We start from the raw sequence: 22545 nt of genomic DNA, 5'->3' as shown, positions 1-22545 counted from the left end.
CTGTGTGTGTGTGTGTGTTTTTTAACCTTTATTTAACTAGGCAAGTCAGTTAAGAACAAATTATTATTTACAATGATGGCCTACCCCGGCCAAACCCGGACGATGCTGGGCCAATTGTGTGCCGCCCTATGGGACTCCCAATCACGGCCGTACAGAATGTGATTCAGCCTGGATTCGAACCAGGGACTGTAGTGATGCCTGTTGCACTGAGATGCTACGCCACACGTGTCCAGTGTGTGTGTGTGTGTGTGTCCAGTGTGTGTGTGTGTGTGTCCAGTGTATGTGTGTGTGTGTGTGTGTGTGTGTGTGTCCAGTGTGTGTGTGTGTGTCCAGTGTGTGGGTGTTCTCACAGGGCGCAGGATCACAGAAAGAAACAGACAGAGTTACCATGGTTATTATTTACAGGAATAAACTGGCATAACTGGTGTGTTACTCCATGTATTTAAATGTCATATTGTGATCAAACATAAAACACATGATTAGAGTGAAACATCACAGGGACACTGAAGAGGTGTCATCAACCCTAAACCCTGGATAGAGGGGCTCAGTGAATGTGGTGTAGAATGTGTACAGGTGGGTCAGTGTGTCAGAGGAGGCTCTATAGAAGGACAGAGTGCCGGCTGGCCAGTCCAGATACACTCCTACTCTGTGGGAGCTGGAGGGGCGGACGTCTATGGTAGTGGGATTATTATTGTGCCTGGCAGTGTAATGGTTATCAGAGCAGAACAGACTCCAGGACTTGTCATTGGATCCAATAACACAGTCATTACCCTCACCTCTCCTGTTGATTAATTTATATGTCACTCCAATATCAGCCCATCCCCCACTCCTCTCTACCTCCCAGTAACAGCGCCCAGTCAGACCCTCTCTACACAGCACCTGTCTCCAGCCCTCAAATCTCTCTGGGTGTTCAGGATACGGCTGCTCCTCTCTCCTACATGTCACCTTTCTGTTCTCCTCAGACAGAGAGAGGCGTCTGTTTACTGTGTTTAGGTCCAGTGTGAGATCACAGACATCTGATGGATGAAACCGGACACAATATTAGAAATCATCATCATTCACATTAGAATGTTAACTCTCTTTTAATAAAGATGTTTCCAAGGAGAAATGAAGGTAATTTGAGACTTGTTGAATAATCGTGTTATTCCCATTAATGAAACACACACCCTGAACACACACACACAATGTCAAAGCAACTCTTTCTAAACTTTGGTGTCCCTGATTTCTGCTTCTGTAGAACTACAGCTGATATTTAATATGACCAAGTAAGTAATGATGGTGGTCTTTGACTTTGACTTAACTTGAATTAAGACTTATTCTTAGTCATATTCTTCACAGCAGTCAACACTCACATTTTCTAAGTCCAGGTTTCATTGTGTTCTCTCCACCATGTTCCACACTGTAGCGGTAAGCAGAAGAACAGACAGTCATTGAGGGATACACCTGAACTCACACACACACACACACACACACACACACACACACACACACACACACTCCCACACTCACTCACACACACACACAGCCAGCATATAACTTTGTCAAAGTTTGTCTTAACTAGCCTGATAAGTCAAACATGTCTGATATGAACATTGACATAAACCCAAGGGTGGAAATCCCGGGAAAAATATGATTTGTCCCCCCCAATATATCACTGAAACATAACTATGTCATTTAAAACCTGTTAGGGCTAGGGGGCAGTATTGACACGGCTGGATAAAAAACATACCCGATTTAATCTGGTTACCACTCCTACCCAGTAACTAGAATATGCATATACTTATTACATATGGATAGAAAACACCCTACATTTTCTAAAACTGTTTGAATGGTGTCTGTGAGTATAACAGAACTCTAATGGCAGGTCAAAACCTGAGAGATTCCTTTACAGGAAGTGGCCTGTCTGACCATTTCTTGAACTTCTTTTCCATCTCTATCATTTACTAAGGATCTCTGCTCTAACGTGACACTTCCCACGTCGTCCATAGGCGCTCAGAGCCCGGGAAAAAACAGAATGTCGTCATTCCAGCCCCAGGCTGAAACACATTATCGCCTTTCTCAAGTGGCCGATCAAGGGACACTGGGTTTATGCGCGTGACCCGACCGCCCCCGCCTTTGGGATTTTTTCCTCTGTTTGCCGAAAAGGAGATTCCCTGTCGGAATATTATCGCTTTTCTACGAGAAAAATGGCGTAAAAATTGATTTTAAACAGCGGTTGACATGCTTCGAAGTACGGTAATGGAATATTTAGAATTTTATTGTCACGAATTGTGCCATGCGCGCGACACTTCTTTACTATTTCGGATAGTGTCTGGAACGCACGAACAAAACGCCGCTATTCGGATATAACGATGGATTATTTTGGACCAAACCAACATTTGTTATTGAAGTAGCAGTCCTGGGTGTGCATTCTGACGAAGACAACAAAAGGTAATCAAACTTTCATAATAGTAAATATGATTATGGTGAGTGCTAAACTTGCCGGGTGTCTAAATAGCGAGCCCGTGATGCCTGGGCTATGTACTTAGAATATTGCAAAATGTGCTTTCACCAAAAAGCTATTTTAAAATCGGACATATCGAGTGCATAGAGGAGGTCTGTATCTATAATTCTTAAAATAATTGTTATGCTTTTTGTGAACGTTTATCGTGAGTAATTTAGTAAAATGTTAGCGAATTCCACGGAAGTTTGCGGGGTATGCTAGTTCTGAACGTCACATGCTAATGTAAAAAGCTGGTTTTTGATATAAATATGAACTTGATTGAACAAAACATGCATGTATTGTATAACATAATGTCCTAGGGTTGTCATCTGATGAAGATCATCAAAGGTGAGTGCTGCATTTAGCTGTCTTCTGGGTTTTGGTGACATTATATGCTGGCTTGAAAAATGGGTGTCTGATTATTTCTGGCTTGGTACTCTGCTGACATAATCTAATGTTTTGCTTTCGTTGTAAAGCCTTTTTGAAATCGGACAGTGTGGTTAGATTAACGAGAGTCTTGTCTTTAAATAGCTGTAAAATAGTCATATGTTTGAGAAATTGAAGTAATAGGATTTTTAAGGTTTTGAAAATCGCGCCACAGTGGCTGTTACGTAGGTGGGACGAATTCGTCCCGCCTAGCCTAGAGAGGATAAAAGAGAATGCATTCGTCCACCTTGAATATTATTCATGTTCTGGTTAAAAAAGGCCCTAATGATTTATGCTATACAACGTTTGACATGTTTGAACGAACGTAAATATATTTTTTCCCCTCGTTCATGAAGTGAAGTCCGGCGGGCTTAGATCAACAGCAGGTGCATTTCAAGAGCGGCAAATTTGAATCCAAATAAATGTCAAAATTCAAATTTTTCAAACACACAACTATTTTACACCCTTTGAAAGATAAACATCTCCTTAATCTAACCACGTTTTACGATTTCAAAAAGGTTTTACGGCGAAAGCATAAATTTAGAGTATGTTAGGACAGTACATTTACAAGAGTTGTGTGTAATGTTTTGTCAATTCAAAGACAGGGTCACCAAAAGCATAAAACCAGCTAAAATGATGCACTAACCTTTTACAATCTCCATCAGATGACACTCCTAGGACATTATGTTAGACAATGCATGCATTTTTAGTTCTATCAAGTTCATATTTATATCCAAAAACAGCGTTTTCCTATGGCATTGATGTTGAGGAAATCGTTTCCCTCCAATAACCGGCAGTCAAGTCAGCACCACAAATTAAATAATTAAAATTAGAAAACATTGACAGGCCACTTCCTGTAAAGGAATCTCTCAGGTTTTGACCTGCCATTTGAGTTCTGTTATACTCACAGACACCATTCAAACAGTTTTAGAAAATGTAGGGTGTTTTGTATCCATATCTAATAAGTATATGCATATTCTAGTTACTGGGTAGGAGTGGTAACCAGATTAAATTGGGTATGTTTTTTATCCAGCCGTGTCAATACTGCCCCCTATCCTAAACAGGTTATAACGTATTGGAACGAGAGTACCCAACATGAACTCGCGCGCCAGGTGTCTAATGGGCCATCATCGTTCCATGGCTCTTGTTCGGTCAGATCTCCCTCCAGAAGACTCAAAACACTTTGTAAAGGCTGGTTACATCTAGTGGAAGCAATAGGAAGTGCCAAAATATTCCTCAGCCCCTGTGTTTTTCAATGGCATAGGTTTAAAGGTAATACAACACATCAGGTATCCACTTCCTGTCAGAAAATGTCTCAGGGTTTTGCCTGCCAAATGAGTTCTGTTATACTCACAGACACCATTCAAACAGTTTTAGAAACTTTAGGGTGTTTTCTATCCATATATAATAAGTATATGCATATTCTAGTTACTGGGTAGGATTAGTAACCAGATTAAATCGGGTACATTTTTTTATCCAGCCGTGCAAATACTGCCCCCTAGCCCTAACAGGTTAAATAATATTAATAATACGCAATGAAAGCAATTGTGCTGATTATAGACACTGCATAGCGCGTTTTCAAAAGATTGCGACCCCCCCCCACCCTTTGCCTCACAATGGTTTGATCCACTGCCAGTTCCTTAGTTGGCAAGGTAACAGAGGGGTGGTATCTACTGTCTGAAAGGCACTCAATGAACGTAACTGATGTGAGGTTAATCCAGTCAATCGCGCCAATGAAGTCCAAACTGAACAGAACTACCATTGTCTTAAATATATTTAACCTGTTAGGGCTAGGGGGGCAGCATTGACACGGCTGGATAAAAAACATACCCGATTTAATCTGGTTACCACTCCTACTCAGTAACTAGAATATGCATATACTTATTACATATGGATAGAAAACACCCTAAATTTTCTAAAACTGTTTGAATGGTGTCTGTGAGTATAACAGAACTCAAATGGCAGGTCAAAACCTGAGAGATTCCTTTACAGGAAGTGGCCTGTCTGACCCTTCTGGAACTTCTTTGCCATCTCTATCATTTACTAAGGATCTCTGCTCTAACGTGACACTTCCCACGTCGTCCATAGGCTCTCATAGCCCGGGAAAAAGAGAATGTCGTCATTCCAGCCCCAGGCTGAAACACATTATCGCCTTTCTCAAGTGGCCCATCAAGAGACACTAGCTTATGCGCGTGACCCCGACCGCCCCCGCCTTTGGGATTTTTTCCTCTGTTTGCCGAAAAGGAGATTCCCTGTCGGAATTTTATCGCTTTTCTACGAGAAAAATGACGTAAAAATTGATTTTAAACAGCGGTTGACATGCTTCGACGTACGGCAATGGAATACTTTGAATTTTATTGTCAGGAATTGCGCCAAGCCGCGACACTTCTTTACTATTTCGGATAGTGTCTGGAACGCACGAACAAAACGCCGCTATTCGGATATAACGATGGATTATTTTGGACCAAACCAACATTTGTTATTGAAGTAGACGTCCTGGGTGTGCATTCTGACGAAGACAACAAAAGGTAATGACATTTTTATAATAGTAAATATGATTATGGTGAGTGCTAAACTTGCCGGGTGTCTAAATAGCGAGCCCGTGATGCCTGGGCTATGTACTTAGAATATTGCAAAATGTGCTTTCACCAAAAGCTATTTTAAAATCGGACATATCGAGTGCATAGAGGAGGTCTGTATCTATAATTCTTAAAATAATTGTTATGCTTTTTGTGAACGTTTATCGTGAGTAATTTAGTAAAATGTTAGCGAATTCCCCGTAAGTTTGCGGGGTATGCTAGTTCTGAACGTCACATGCTAATGTAAAAAGCTGGTTTTTGATATAAATATGAACTTGATTGAACAAAACATGCATGTATTGTATAACATAATGTCCTAGGGTTGTCATCTGATGAAGATCATCAAAGGTGAGTGCTGCATTTAGCTGTCTTCTGGGTTTTGGTGACATTATATGCTGGCTTGAAAAATGGGTGTCTGATTATTTCTGGCTTGGTACTCTGCTGACATAATCTAATGTTTTGCTTTCGTTGTAAAGCCTTTTTGAAATCGGACAGTGTGGTTAGATTAACGAGAGTCTTATCTTTAAATGGCTGTAAAATAGTCATATGTTTGAGAAATTGAAGTAATAGGATTTTGAAGATTTTGAAAATCGCGCCACAGGCTGGCAGTGGATGTTACGTAGGTGGGACGAATTCGTCCCGCCGGTCCCATAGAGGTTAATGGTCTCGTTGCAACAGCTAAATTGTCGCAAGGGAACTTTTATTTATTTCTTTATTTCACCTTTATTTAACCTGGGTAGCGAAGATTATAGCAAACACCACTGAAACGGAATTGGTGCTCGCTAGCTTTGTAAATTCAGCTATTGTTGGAAGCCAGCAAATATGAAACAAACTATTAACCTCTATGGGCAAGGCGGGACGAATTCGTCCCACCTACGTAACAGCCACCTGAATTCAGTGGCGCGATTTTTGAATCGTTTGAAATACTATTACTTCAATTTCTCAAACATATGACTACTTTACAGCTATTTAAAGACAAGACTCTCCTTAATCTAACCACACTGTCCGATTTCAAAAAGGCTTTACAACGAAAGCAAAACATTAGATTATGTCAGGAGAGTGCCCAGCCAGAAATAATCAGACACCCATTTTTCAAGCTAGCATATAATGTCACAAAAACCCAAACCACAGCTAAATGCAGCACTAACCTTTTATGATCTTCATCAGATGACACACCTAGGACATTATGTTATACAATACATGCATGTCTGTTCAATCAAGTTCATATTTATATCAAAAAACAGCTTTTTACATTAGCATGTGACGTTCAGAAAAGCATAACCCCGCAAACTTCCGGGAATTTACTAACAGTTTGCTAAATTACTCATGATAAACGTTCACAAAAAGCATAACAATTATTTTAAGAATTATAGATACATTACTCCTCTATGCACTCGATATGTCCGATTTTAAAATAGCTTTTCGGATGAAGCACATTTTGCAATATTCTAAGTACATAGCCCAGCCATCACGGCTAGCAATTTAGACACCCGGCAAGATTAGCCTTCACCAAAATCCTATTTCCTATAAGAAAAATGTTCTTACCTTTCCTGTTCTTCGTCAGAATGCACTCCCAGGACTTCTACTTCAATAACAAATGTAGGTTTGGTCCCAAATAATCCATCGTTATATCCAAATATCCTCTGTTTTGTTCGTGCGTTCTAGACACTATACGAATGGTAAATAACGGTCGTGCGCATGGCGCATGGCGTGACAAAAAATGTCTAAATATTCCATTACCGTACTTCGAAGCATGTCAACCGCTGTTTAAAACCAATTTTTATGCCATTTATCTCGTAGAAAAGCGATAATATTCCGACCGGGAATCTGCAATAAGCTAAACAGCCGAATGAAATTTCTCCACGGGGGCGAATCGTGCACGTGCCTCATTCAATGGTCCTCTGATCGGCCACTTGGATAAGGCGATAATCTGTTTCAGCCAGAGGCTGCCTCGTCATCGTTCAGGTTTTTCCCGGGTTCTGAGAGCCTATTGGAGCCCTGGGAATTGTCACGTTACAGCTAAGATCCTTACTCTTCAATAAACAGATGCAAGACGCACGACTCCTTGTCAGACAGGCCACTTCCTGCATGAAACCTTGTCAGGTTTTTGCCTGCCATAGGAGTTCTGTTATACTCACAGACACCATTCAAACAGTTTTAGAAACGTTAGGGTGTTTTCTATCCAAACCTGAACAATAATATGCATATTCTAGCTTCTGAGTTGGTGTAGGAGGCAGTTAAAAATGGGCACATATTTTTTCCAAAATTCTCAATACTGCCCCCTAGCCCAAACAGGTTAAAATTACAAAAGGTTGCAGCATATGTTGTGTAAATGGTGAACTCATACAGCTGTCAACTCTTGTCATTTTAATCCATTTCACATTTGCTAGCTACCTTTTAGATCGAAGCCCAAATAGAATGATAAAAGATAAGATGATAGAAGCCTATCTCCTACTGTAAATAACCTACACACTGTATGTGTGTGTAGCCAGACAGCCAGATAAAAAAATGGCAGAAAAATAAAAGACCGACATCAGAGTATTTTTCAGTACACCAAAAGTAAGAACCCTACTAGCCTAATATCTCAAAGACTAGTTGATAAAATGTTCACAAGAAAGAAATGAAATTATAATGGAAATGTTTCACAATGATGTCATTAGGCAGAGCAGGCAACAGATGGCACACAGACAGCAGAGTTGGGGACAGATATGCAGGGACAGACTGGCAGAGACAGGGAGTCTCAGGTAAGTTTGTTGAGTCTTTGTTTGCCAACATTATGAAAGGTTCTCAATTTTTTTACTTGTAAAATAGGAACATAATTGGAAAATGCCATGGATACCCCCACTCTCAACTTAAACTGGTGACTGAACTAAGATTTGTTAAAGGCAATGGTATTGCTGTTGTGATTAGTTGTGTAGTTTTGTGTACCGGTAGTTAGGAGTACAGCAAACACCTTATCTCTTTGGTTCCTCAATATACATTTACCATATTACAATGTAGGCTATGTGTTACAGCCCTACTTTTGGTGTCCCCCTCAGGAATTGCTCTTGAGAAAATTTCATGTAATTGTCCCCTCCAAAGTTGATATCAGATTTTCGCCCCTGCATAAACCCTCGACATACTTGACTTTCTCCAGTCTGCAGTGTGGATCCTCCAGTCCAGCAGAGAGCAGTCTGACTCCTGAGTCTCCTGGGTGATTGTAGCTCAGGTCCAGCTCTCTCAGGTGTGAGGGGTTTGACCTCAGAGCTGAGGCCAGAGAAGCACAGCCTTCCTCTGTGACTAGACAGCCTGACAGCCTGCAAAGGGTCAAATCATATTAAAATCACACTGCTATTCTTTGGTGGTGAAAATAGTGGCAGTATATTTTTTAAACATACTCAGATATATCAGTGTCCTGAAGCCTTCCATATCTATTCATAAATTAATGTAACATTATTAGAAATGCCAAATTATCAAAGTACTGCTTGTAGAGATAAAAATATGAAGTACAAATATTTGAGTTGACTGACCAGACCAGTTTAAAAAGCAGTATCAGTCAAAAGACAGACAGTGAGGTATAAGATTTAGATTGTATTGAGTATACAGTCCACACCATATCTATTTTGACAGTGAAGCTAACATTTAAAATGTGGCTCTATACTCCAGCAATGTGGATGTTTTATATGAGGTGACAGTATATAAAGTCACCTTTTATTTTGGGGTATTTTTATACATATCTGTTTCGCCATTTAGAAAAATAAAAGCACTCTATGTATCAAGTCCCTCCAGTATTCTGACCAATTCACTTATAGTGTATTAAAGTAGTCAAGAGTTCAGTATTTGGTCCCAAATTCCTTGCCGACAAAGACTTCATCAAGCTTGTGACTGCTAAGATTAAGAAAAATCATGAATGGATCATTAATACTAATGAGTGAGAGAGTTACAGAGGCTACAACAAAACATACTAACCTCTCACCATTAACCTCAAATAAAAGGTGACATTCTGTACTGTCACCTAATATAAAATGTTTTATCTCAGATCTAAATTGCTGGAGTATAGAATCAACTTGAAAACTGAAAGCTTCACAGTCCAAAGACATGGTGTGGACAGTGAAGACTGTGGATCTGGTGAACAGTTATCACTTGTTGACCAACTACAGGAATACTGACCTCAGAGTCTCCAATTTACAGTGGGGATTCTCCAGTCCAGCAGAGAGCAGCTTCACTCCTGAATCCTTCATGTCATTGTTACTCAGATCCAGCTCTCTCAGGTGTGAGGGGTTTGACTTCAGAGCTGAGACCAGAGAAGCACAGCCTTTCTCTGTGACTCCACAGCCTGACAGCCTGACAGAGAGAGCATCATGATTTCACAAACACAATGTTAATTTAAGACCTGTCGTGTAGAAGGACAATGGCAGATGCATTTGGTTTATTCTCCCAAACAACATATAGATTAATCTTCAATCTCATAGAATTGTTTGGTCATATTGTTATTCTAATGTGAATACCAACACACTGATTAAATATGTTATTCAATATAATATTATAATACATGTTTTTCTCTAAACTGAATACTTCTTCCGGATGATTAGTTCTTATATGTAATTGTATTTACTCACAGAACAGCTCTGGAGGATTTGACCACTGGCAGCAGCCTCAGAAGACCTTTCTCTGATCTGGAGTATTTCTTCAGGTCAAACACATCCAGCTCCTTTTCTGAAGTCAGCAACACAAAGACCAGAGCTGACCACTGTGCAGGTGACAGGTTGGGTTTTGAGAGACTTCCTGATCTCAGGAATCTTTGGATCTCCTCCACTAGAGAATGGTCATTCAGTTCATTCAGACAGTGGAACAGATTGATGCTCCTCTCTGGAGAGGGATTCTCCTTGATCTTCTCCTTGATGTACTTGACTGTTTCTTCATGGCTCTGTGAGCTGCTTCTTGTCATTGTCAGTAGACCTCGTAAGTGCTTCTGATTGGACTCCAGTGAGAGGCCCAGAAGGAAGCGAAGGAACAGGTCCAGGTTTCCTGTCTCACTTTGTAAGGCTTTATCCACAGCACTCTTGTAGAAAGTAACTTCAGTAACTTCAGGCTTATCTCTGAACAGCGCAAAAAAGTTCCCCATTAGATTGTCATTGTTGTTGATGAATGAGAGGAACACATATACAGCAGCCAGAAACTCCTGAATGCTCAGATGCACAAAGCAGTACACCTTGTCCTGGTACAGCCCACATTCCTCTTTAAAGAGCTGTGTGCACAATCCTGAGTACACTGAGGCTTCATTGACATCAATGCCAGCCTCTTTCAGGTCTTCTTCATAGAAAATCAGATTGCCCTTCACAAGCTGTTGAAAAGCCAGTTTTCCCAGTGACAGAATGCTCTCTTTATTCCAGTGTGGACCTGTCTCTTCCTTCCCAAGATACTTTACATTCTTCTGTTTGGTATGAAACACCACAAGGTGTATGTACATCTCAGTCTGAGTCTTGGGCATATTTTCTCTCTTATGTTTCAGCATGTGTTCAAGGACTGTTGCAGAAATCCAACAGAAGACTGGAATGTGGCACATGATGTGGAGGCTCCTTGATTTCTTTATGTGTGAGATGATTCTGCTGGCCAGGTCCTTATCACTGAATCTCTTCCTGAAGTACTCCTCCTTCTGTGGGTCATTGAACCCTCGTACCTCTGTCACCTGGTCAACACACTCTGAAGGGATCTTATTGGCTGCTGCAGGTCGGGTAGTTATCCGGAGGAGAGCAGAGGGAAGCAGATTTCCCTTGATGAGATTTGTCAGCAGAACATCCACTGAGGTTGACTCTGTGACGTCCCAACAGATCTTGTTCTTCTGGAAGTCTAGGGGCAGTCGGCACTCATCCAGACCATCAAAGATGAACAGAACTTTGTACTTGTTGTAGTTGGAGATTCTTGATTGTTTGGTTTCAATTGAGAAGTGATTAAGAAGTTCAATGAAAGTGTGTTTGTCCTCTTTCATCAAATTCAGCTCCCGGAAAGGGAATGAAAATACAAATTGGACATCCTGATTTGCTTTTCCTTCAGCCCAGTCCAGAATGAACTTCTGCACAGAGACTGTTTTTCCAATGCCAGCGACTCCCTTTGTCAGCACAGTTCTGATAAGTTTGTCTTGTCCAGTTAAGGGTTTGAAGATGTTGTTACATTTGATTGCAGTCTCTGGTCTTTGTTGTTTCCTGGTTGTTGTCTCAATCTGTCTCAGCTCATGTTCATTATTGACCTCTCCTGTTCCACCCTCTGTGATGTAGAGCTCTGTGTAGATCTTATTGAGAAGTGTTGGGTTTCCTTGTTTAGCGATCCCCTCAAATACACATTGAAACTTCTTCTTTAGATTAGATTTGAGTTCACGTTGGCAAATTACAGCAAGCTCATCTGAATGAATAAATAACACAGAGGATATTAATATTACGTCTGTTTTAATGCCTACAGTATTGTAGGACTGTTATAAAAGTGTACATTATAATATTTTTTTTCTTATTCTTAACTGCCTGTATAAATGTGTATCTATTTTCATAATGCATTACACACTGGAGTGACTGATTATGTTAATATTATTCGTATTGCAGACAGTATCATTAATGTTGTCTCTCTGTCTAAATGTATCACACACATCCCTGCTGCTACTTGATGAGGTCACTAGTTTTTAAGGCTCTACAATATCATTGAGTTACACAGCTACTTTAGCTGTACTTTAGCTACAGCTTTTAAATGTTATAAAACATCATTCAACATGAGGCAGACAGGTCTTACTTTTCTCCAGTGTGTCAGCAAGCTCCTTCTGGTTCATTTTCCTCAGGACGTGCAGTGTGATCTTCAGAGCCCCCTCTCTGGCACTGCTCTCCTGCTTCTCATCTTCAGCATCCACCACTTCCTCATCCTGCTTCTGACTCTCAAAGCCTTCTGGGAGTTCAGGACCAAGAATCCTCTTGAAGATCTTCAGCTCGTTCTTCACAAATGTCATAATATTCTCTTCAAGCAACTGAAATAAATCAAGTAAATAATTTAAGCAAGAGAAGAAATGCTTTCTCATTAACACAATAAAGAATGATTTACAGATCAACTTTACTTGAGGTAAACAAAAACAAATGTACATAACAGGACCACATACACTGAATATGGAGTCCAGGTCTGTTTGATGACTCTGGGAAGACTGACCACTGAGAATCTCTGACTCTGATCTCTCCTGTTGGTTTCTGTGGAGAAAACATCCGAGATTACATCTCATCATCCAGGGAGTACACACACACACACACACACACACACACACCGAAGGGAATGTTGTGTTTGTTTAACATTATTTAGGACTATGTAAATGGACAAAAGGATTAGCCTATGGATTACGAAAACAACAAAAATAAATGGGAAAATGGGAGAGGAGTAATGACTAGAGACAGTGTTGTTTAACTCACTGACCATGACCCATGAGTTCTTCTTACCTTTGTTCAGTACAAAAGTCTCCCTCTCTAAACATTATAGGTCTACCCATAGACTTGTCACTCTTCATGGACACACAGATGGGAACAGGGGAGGCTGGTCTCTCCTGCTTGATTGGACTTCAACACAACAGAGACAAACATTACATCTCTCATCTACTCTGAGCTCAGATGGGGAAACATAAGAAGAGTTTCATTGAAAACACTGCATATCCACTTTCAGAATGTTGGTAAATTAGCTTTTATAGTTTAAATAAATTATGAAAGAAATGGGTGTTTTTTCATTATCTAATAATGGGGTTGTTCAATGACAGACATGTGTTTGTTTAAAATCTATCACTTGATGGTTTCATTTCAGAGAGACTAATATTCATGTTTATTTTGTTGCTAAATGCTATATATCTGCCTCTCATAGAAATCAGTAGTACTGCTAGGTTTTATACAGTAATAATATATATCTGCCTCACTCTCAGAGAAATCAGTAGTACTGCTAGGTTTTACACAGTAATAATATATATCTGCCTCACTCTCAGAGAAATCAGTAGTACTGCTAGGTTTTACACAGTAATAATATATATCTGCCTCACTCTCAGAGAAATCAGTAGTACTGCTAGGTTTTACACAGTAATAATATCTGTCTCACTCTCAGAGAAATCAGTAGTACTGCTAGGTTTTATACAGTAATAATATATATCTGTCTCACTCTCAGAGAAATCAGTAGTACTGCTAGGTTTTACACAGTAATAATATATATCTGCCTCACTCTCAGAGAAATCAGTAGTACTGCTAGGTTTTACACAGTCAAATGTAACAAATAACAACATTTTTAATAAAGAACTGTATAAATGATACATTTATGACGTAAATATATATATATATATATTTTTAAATATCAAGAAATTATATGTGATCTGTTTGTAAAACATTTACATTTGACACTTTTGTCATTTAGCAGATGTTCTTATGCAGGGCCTGGTTTCCCAGAAGCATCTGAAGGCTAAGTTAATCGTTAGAGCCTTCATAGGAACATCTTTAAATCTCAGAGCTTGAAAGAGACGATATTTTACTGGTTTGTGACTCACTGACTCCACCCCAGCCAGAGGGGAATAAAGTAGCCCAGGAGTTAACTCACACTCAGGTCAGGGAGAGTTTGAGAGGCAGGTTTATGGTTCCCCCTAGACTCTCAGGGGTTAACACACTCAGGTCAGGGAGAGTTGGAGAGGCAGGTTTATGGTTCCCCCCTAGACTCTCAGGAGTTAACACACTCAGGTCAGGGAGAGTTGGAGAGGCAGGTTTATGGTTCCCCCCTAGACTCTCAGGAGTTAACACACTCAGGTCACGGAGAGTTGGAGAGGCAGGTTTATGGTTCCCCCTAGACTCTCAGGAGTTAACACACTCAGGTCAGGGAGAGTTGGAGAGGTTAGGACCTCTATAGGTTAAGACCTCTGGAGACTAAACATACTATAGTCCTTCTGTAGGTTAAGACCTCTGGGACTAAACATACTATTGTCCTTCTGTAGGTTAAGACCTCTGGGGACTGAAGTATCTATAACATACTATAGTCCTTCTATAGGTTAAGACCTCTGGGACTAAACATACTATAGTCCTTCTGTAGGTTAAGACCTCTGGGACTAAACATACTATAGTCCTTCTGTAGGTTAAGACCTCTGGAGACTAAACATACTATAGTCCTCTAGGTTAAGACCTCTGGAGACTAAACATACTATAGTCCTTCTGTAGGTTAAGACCTCTGGGACTAAACATACTATAGTTCTTCTGTAGGTTAAGACCTCTGGGACTAAACATACTATAGTCCTTCTGTAGGTTAAGACCTCTGGAGACTAAACATACTATAGTCCTTCTATAGGTTAAGACCTCTGGGGACTAAACATACTATAGTCCTTCTGTAGGTTAAGACCTCTGGAGACTAAACATACTATAGTCCTTCTGTAGGTTAAGACCTCTGGGGACTATACTATAACATACTATAGTTCTTCTGTAGGTTAAGACCTCTGGGACTAAACATACTATAGTCCTTCTGTAGGTTAAGACCTCTGGGGACTGATATCTATAACATACTATAGTCCTTCTGTAGGTTAAGACCTCTGGGACTAAACATACTATAGTCCTTCTGTAGGTTAAGACCTCTGGGGACTGAAGTATCTATAACATACTATAGTTCTTCTGTAGGTTAAGACCTCTGGGACTAAACATACTATAGTCCTTCTGTAGGTTAAGACCTCTGGAGACTAAACATACTATAGTCCTTCTGTAGGTTAAGACCTCTGGGACTAAACATACTATAGTCCTTCTGTAGGTTAAGACCTCTGGGACTAAACATACTATAGTCCTTCTGTAGGTTAAGACCTCTGGAGACTAAACATACTATAGTCCTTCTGTAGGTTAAGACCTCTGGGACTAAACATACTATAGTCCTTCTGTAGGTTAAGACCTCTGGGACTAAAGTATCTATAACATACTATAGTCCTTCTGTAGGTTAAGACCTCTGGGGACTAAACATACTATAGTCCTTCTGTAGGTTAAGACCTCTGGGACTAAACATACTATAGTCCTTCTGTAGGTTAAGACCTCTGGGACTAAATTTACATACTATAGTCCTTCTGTAGGTTAAGACCTCTGGGGACTAAACATACTATAGTCCTTCTGTAGGTTAAGACCTCTGGGACTAAACATACTATAGTCCTTCTGTAGGTTAAGACCTCTGGGACTAAATATCATACTATAGTCCTTCTGTAGGTTAAGACCTCTGGGGACTAAACATACTATAGTCCTTCTGTAGGTTAAGACCTCTGGGACTAAACATACTATAGTCCTTCTGTAGGTTAAGACCTCTGGGACTAAACATACTATAGTCTTTCTGTAGGTTAAGACCTCTGTGGACTAAACATACTATAGTCCTTCTATAGGTTAAGACCTCTGGGGACTGAAGTATCTATGTTACGTTCCCCAGTTTCTGTGTTGTGGTTTGTGTATTATCATGTATGTAGTTCAGGAAATGGATTCCTGAAATTCTCTACGAGCAGCTGATTGGTCAATCAACATTGATGATTGGAGAGCTGACCCCGCCCCCTCGTCAGGACGCAGCTGTCTCCAATTACTAACTTCTTCTGAAGCTATATAAGCCCCTTTTCCCCAACCTTAAAAAAGCCCCTTTTCCCAGTAAACGGTATTCTCTGCCTTTGTGTCATCCTTGCTCACACTTACACTTCCCTACCTTTTTCACACCACGGAGAGTTAAGTTGTAGCAGGGTGTTGCGTTCCCTCTTTCTAGAGGCGTGCGTAACATAATTTCGCTTTCCCTTGCCTTTTCCCCAAACTTACCGTGTGAAGGATTAAAATTCCCTGTAAACGGTATATTCTGCCTATTTGTCATCCTTGCTCACACCTACACTTCCATACCTCTTTCACACCACGGAGAGTTAAGTTGTAGTAGGGTGTTGCGTTCCCTCTTTCTAGAGGCGTGCGTAACAATCTATAGTCCTTCTGTAGGTTAAGACCTCTGGGACTAAATTATCTATAACATACTATAGTCCTTCTGTAGGTTAAGACCTCTGGGACTAAACATACTTTAGTCCTTCTGTAGGTTAAGACCTCTGGGACTAAACATACTATAGTCCTTCTATAGGTTAAGGCCTCTGGGACTAAAGTACTCATTCCAGTTTATTTTGAGTAGATGTGTATATATATATATAGTACCAGTCCAAAATTTGTACACATCTACTCATTCACGTTTATTATTAATATTTTTGTAGAATAATAGTGAAGACATCAAAACGATGAAATAACACATTTGGAATCATGTAGTAACCAAAAAAGTCTTAAACAAATCAAAATACATTTATCAAAGTAGTCACCCTTTGACAGCTTTGCACATTCTTGTCATTCTCTCAACCAGCTTCACCTGGAAAGCTTTTCCAACAGTCTAAAACTAAAAGCAGCACTTGTTGGCTGTTTTTCCTTCACTCTGTGTCCAACTCTTCCCAAAACATCTCAATTGAGTTGAGGTCGGGTGATTTTGGAGGCCAGGTCATCTGATGCAGCACTCCATCACTCTCCTTCTTGGTAAAATAGCCCTTACACAGCCTGGAGGTGTTTTGGGTCATTGTCCTGTTGAAAAACACATGGCGGTTGGAACCAAAAACCTAATACTTTGCCTCATCAGACCAAAGGACAGATTTCCACCGGTCTAACATCCATTGCTCATGTTTCTTGGCCCAAGCAAGTCTCTTCTTCTTATTGGTGTCCTTTAATAGTGATTTCTTTGCAGCAATTCAACCATGAAGGCCTGATTCACACAATCTCCTCTGAACAGTTGATGTTGAGATGTGTCTGTTACTTGAACTCTGTGAAGCATTTATTTGGGCTGCAATCTGAGGCTGGTAACTCTAATGAACTTATCCTCTGCAGCAGAGGTAACTCTGGGTCTTCCATTCCTGTGGCGGTCCTCATGAGAGCCAGTTTCATCATAGCGCTTGATGGTTGTTGTTCAATAGCCTAGTTAATCATTAGATGACTTTTAACACAGTATCTATGTTTTGCTCAGTCTGGCAGTTACCCAGAACTATCAGAGGCTCTCTCTTGTGGCTGCTGCTGATGACAACTGCATATAAGTTGTTGTTCTACATCATAATAATCATGTCTGCATAGCATTTTGGTCTCATTTTCGCTGATTAACTCATGCTTATTTCTGAAGATTAACTCAGGTTTTCGCCCAGTGGCAAATGAGTTGGAGCTTTGGCAGGCGTTGGACCTGCGGCCTGAAAAGTGTTCAGTTTGAATCCCGGGCCAGTAGCTGGAAAATACGGACGGAATTGATATGACCACTGGAGGGCTGCTGTGTTCACATCCTCAAAACAATCACCTTTTGTTGGGCCATTGAGCAAGGCCCTTACCCCCACAACATGCTCTCCATCCAGGGGAGCTGCACTGCAGCTTGAATCTATGGTCGTCTCAACTGTATGTGTGAGGACTGCTGTTTGGGGGTTGAGAACGGAGCAGAACACACATTGCTGTTGTTTGCTGTAACTAATGGACAAAGTTGTACTGCATTGTAATGTATTGTACTGTATTGTAAAGAAGTCAGCCAGAGTTGACGTGGGCCATCATTCAAATTAAGAGATGCCTCCCTGACCACAAGTGTGTTTGGATATAATGAAGATCAATTCTACCCCCCCCACAATACACAGTAATTATTTATATTGATTTTTATAATAATAATCAATTAAACACATTATATTTTGGATAGATAGTACTCAGACATCTATAGTGTTTACAGTAATGACTATTACCCTGTGGATAGATAGTACTCAGACATCTATAGTGTTTACAGTAATGACTATTACCCTGTGGATAGATAGTACTCAGACATCTATAGTGTTTACAGTAATGACTATTACCCTGTGGATAGATAGTACTCAGACATCTATAGTGTTTACAGTAATGACTATTACCCTGTGGATAGATAGTACTCAGACATCTATAGTGTTTACAGTAATGACTATTACCCTGTGGATAGATAGTACTCAGACATCTATAGTGTTTACAGTAATGACTATTACCCTGTGGATAGATAGTACTCAGACATCTATAGTGTTTACAGTAAGGACTATTACCCATCATGAGCTATTTTAATCCCTCTGCTCCTCTCAGCCCAGCCCACCTATCTCTGTAGAACATCCTCATTTGATGTCCACCTGACATAGATTTTTCAACTGTGCTGTGAGTTACATGCATTTGAACCTTTCTAGTCTCATAGTATCCACAGACTGTAAGTTAAAGATACATATTTTTCATAAGAGTATTATTCTATTGTTGATTGACTGACTATGGCTTTCCAAATACCCCAGCACTGCTATTTAGAAAGATCATTTTAAACTAATATTGTGATTTTTCCTCCATTTCTGTTTTCCTATAAATTATATTCTTAGCTAAAAATGTTACTATTTAATAGTAGCCATAATTCATAAATGGCACCATGCAGGGTTCTATATGGAACAATGTTGGTTCAGTGAAGGAGAACCTCTAGAGTTCTGATCAAAGAACCCTATAAAGGGTTCTATATAGTACTTTTAGTGATTCCATACATTAAGCAAGATAGAACCCTTTTTGGTTTAAACAGGAGTGAAGTGTGTTGATATAACGGATATATTGTTAGAATTCAGCTTGTAACAACAATCAGAATTAGTAAAAACAATAAAGTTATGCCTGCCAACATATTAGGCAATAACTAAGAGTAGGCTAAATTATGTGTGTGTGTATGCTGGTTAAGTGTTTTGTGTGTGTGTGTGTGTGTGTGTGTGTGTGTGTGTGCTGGTAGACAACCACATATCACAGTCAAAATAAAGATACAAACATTTAATTCCAGCTATATAGCGTTTTGCAAAATAAAAATTCATACACATCTATAATTAAATCTTAGAACAACAATATTTTACAGACACATGAAGTTACCCATAAGCAACCATTTCTGATGAAAAATGTGAAATATAACGTTTTAGAAATAAACTCTTTATAAGTTCTTAAACAACATTGTTACCTCACCTCTTAGCTTTGGTGTCATGTTTTCCAGAGAGACTCATTTTAGAGTCAGGGGCCCCCTCCTTTCTCGCTCCAGAGAGACTCATTTTAGAGTCAGGGGCCCCCTCCTTTCTCGCTCCAGAGAGACTCATTTTAGAGCACTGACCCCTAAACAGAGATCCAACATGTTGGTTGTGGTTAACACAGTGACAACTAAACAGAGATCCAGCATGTTGGTTGTGGTTAACACAGTGACAACTAAACAGAGATCCAACCTGTTGGTTGTGGTTAACACAGTGACAACTAATTATTGAATGTCAATTGTTCTATTTTATGATTATTTTTGTTGCAATAAAACATTTACTAACAGACACATCCAAACAGTCAGGTGATTTAATGCATCACATGAACATGTAGTTGTGATTGATATTTTTAACCTTTTCTCCATGTAGTGGAACTATTAATAATAATAATAATGTCTCACTTTCTCTTTTAATAATTTCTCTCATTCTAGTGTGTTGCTTTGTTCAACAGGTATGATATTATTATGCTGTTACTGAATTCAGTTCATAATAACAATGTTAAGAAAAGTATGTTCAGTGGTTTCATACCAAATTACACAGGAAGCAGGAGCTCATTGTATTTTAGAAAACAACAAATGTTCTGATATTCTGAAAAATGATTTAGAACTATGATACATTAACATTTTTACAAATTGTAAAATAACCACGATAAACAAATAGTATAATACGATATATGAACAATATGTTATTGTTTTTGACTTGCCAACGCCCAGTTAGCGCCATTTTGTATGATTGAACTGTCACGTAGCCGTCCCAGGTGAAATGGACTGTTAGATCTGAGTGTTTTACTGTCATTCACTAAACTAACATTACACCATACATTTAATTTCCCTACACACTTTACAATAATCCCTGGGAAGATTCTTACCTTGTAGCCTGAATTCACAACCAGAACATGTCAAGTCATTGAGATATTTTCCGTTGTTCTGTCAGAGCAGCTTCCTGATGACAAGTGGCTTTGTATCTGTGTTCTAGGTACAGTTGATCTTTGGATGCAATAATATCTGGTCAAAGTCTAGTGACACAACACCATAATATATCATAAACATAACAGCAGTTGGCCAGTAAAGGCCATGGCATACTATAAAACAGGGTTGGTCAACTAGATTTGGCTTCGGGTGTCACGGTTGTCATAGAGAGGAGCGGACCAAGGAGCAGCGTGATTATCGTTCCACATATTTTATTGAACTGTGAAACTATGCAACACACACAATACACACAATACACATAAACTAAAGAACAAAAAAATCAACAAACCGTGATGCAGAGGTGAAACATACACTACTCAAAAACAATCTCCCACAAACCCAGGTGGGAAAAACACCTACTTAAGTATGATCTCCAATTAGAGACAACGATGACCAGCCGCCTCTAATTGGAGATCATCCCAAACAAAACCCAACATAGAAATACAAAACTAGAACATAACAACATAGAAAAACTAAACTAGAAAACCCCCCTGTCACGCCCTGACCTACTCTACCATAGAAAATAACAGCTTTCTATGGTCAGGACGTGACATCAGAAATTATTTCTGAGTTAAAGTCGGCGGGCCAGAACATAATTAGCATATAATATTAGCACAATTAACAGGCCTACACTACAAATTTAACAACATGTTTAACACATTTGATTAGTACATAGTACATTGAGTGACAATAAAATCATTTAGATCTGATTAAGTTCATAAAATCCCCAATATCTCTATTCAATTATATTTTTTTGTTTATATCTCTGTGCGTTGATTGGTGGGTAAAAACAGGTCTACTTAGCTTACTGTAGTCTACACTACTTTATTAATGTCAACATTCATTCAGAACAATTACCTTGATAGCAAGAGAACAAAAAGTAGCAAAAGAAAGGTGGAAAATGAAAATCAAAGTTTCAGGGAAGAACAGACAGAGAGATATCCATTCATCTTACCATCTTTCTACAATGCCAAGCCAGAGTGTCTTGTTTGCAATGAAAATGTCACTGTTTGCAAAGAATTCAATCTCAGACGGCATTATGAATATAAGCGTGATACTTTCAAAGTGGCCTTCCCGCCCCAGAGGCCTGAAGCAGAAACACTGAAGCATTAACTACAACCTACAAACACAGCAGTAGAATCCTCCTTCGTGGCCTGACCCAACAAAGGTCCAAGTGCTTTCCTAAAAGCATCCTGGGTTCTAACCAAACGCAACATGCCCTTCACAGAAGCAGAGCTATTTAAAAAGTGCATGGTGACAGTTTTGGAGGAATTGGCTACAGACCAGTCTATGGATAGCATAATTTGGTCTGTCAAACAGGCGCCCCTGTCTGTGACAACAGCCGGACGGCGTGTCCGTGCTCTGAAGGATGACGTGCATAGGATTGTTCTGGAGGGGCTCAGTCAGGCTGAGCATGTTCCCCTGGCTATTGATGAGAGTACTGACAACACCCATGTAGCACAGTTGTGTGTATATGTCCGTTATGTTCATGGAAATTACTTTAAAGAAGAGCTACTGGCCCTGATTCCCCTGGAAGGACACACCACCGGGGACGTTCCCCTGGAAGGACACACCACCGGGGACGTTCCCCTGGAAGGACACACCACCAGGCCAGGGACGTTCCCCTGGAAGGACACACCACCGGGGACGTTCCCCTGGAAGGACACACCACCGGGGACGACCCCCTGGAAGGACACACCACCGGGGACGTTCCCCTGGAAGGACACACCACCGGGGACGTTCCCCTGGAAGGACATACCACCGGGGACATCCTATTCACAATGCTGGAAGAACTGTTTACGCAGCATGGCTTGTCATTCGAAGATGTCAACTTTGTCGTCACTGAAGGGGCTCCTGCTATGGTGGGCAGACACAGGGGCCTGGTCAGCAGGTTGAAGGAGATCACCCCACAAACGAATGGCTTGCATTGTCTCATCCATCAGAGTGTGTTGTGTAACAGACTAAACATGGTTTACATTGTCTCATCCATCAGAGTGTACCAGACTAAACATGGTTTACATTGTCTCATCC

The 22545-nt window shown here is 40.1% G+C and overlaps 3 protein-coding genes across 4 annotated transcripts in view; all 3 read right to left on the bottom strand.

Moving 5' to 3' along the window:
• Positions 1-378: 378 nt before the first annotated feature.
• LOC123741766 (stonustoxin subunit beta-like) lies at positions 379-1433 on the bottom strand. Its single transcript, XM_045715950.1, has 2 exons — positions 1353-1433; positions 379-1016 (listed from the first exon to the last, which is right to left on the bottom strand). The coding sequence occupies exons 1-2, from the start codon at positions 1429-1431 to the stop codon at positions 493-495; spliced, it is 603 nt and encodes a 200-aa protein (XP_045571906.1). The 5' UTR covers positions 1432-1433; the 3' UTR covers positions 379-492.
• A 6899-nt stretch (positions 1434-8332) lies between these two features.
• LOC123741767 (NACHT, LRR and PYD domains-containing protein 12-like) overlaps positions 8333-22545 on the bottom strand; it is a gene marked incomplete at its 5' end in the record, with an annotated part of 98487 nt that continues 84274 nt past the window's right edge. Inside the window, 2 exons of the mRNA XM_045715951.1 lie at positions 8333-8783; positions 9637-9810. Coding sequence (XP_045571907.1) covers positions 8546-8783; positions 9637-9810 — 412 coding nt within the window. The remainder of the gene's footprint in view (positions 8784-9636; positions 9811-22545) is intronic.
• On the bottom strand, positions 10082-20640 carry LOC106586013 (NLR family CARD domain-containing protein 3-like). Of its 2 annotated transcripts, XM_045715948.1 has the most exons (6): positions 20415-20640; positions 19488-19631; positions 12930-13046; positions 12602-12686; positions 12244-12472; positions 10082-11865 (listed from the first exon to the last, which is right to left on the bottom strand). In XM_045715948.1, exons 2-6 carry the CDS (start codon positions 19613-19615, stop codon positions 10082-10084), a joined length of 2343 nt encoding a protein of 780 aa, XP_045571904.1. In that variant the 5' UTR covers positions 19616-19631; positions 20415-20640. The 2 variants fall into 2 exon arrangements, with proteins under 2 accessions (XP_045571904.1, XP_045571905.1); XM_045715949.1 differs by lacking the exon at positions 12930-13046.

This window comes from Salmo salar, chromosome ssa03 (assembly GCF_905237065.1).
Source record: "Salmo salar chromosome ssa03, Ssal_v3.1, whole genome shotgun sequence".
Taxonomy (NCBI): Eukaryota; Metazoa; Chordata; class Actinopteri; order Salmoniformes; family Salmonidae; genus Salmo; species Salmo salar.
The sequence above is the reverse complement of the archived record's forward strand: the minus strand, read 5'-3'. Positions and strand labels throughout refer to the sequence as shown.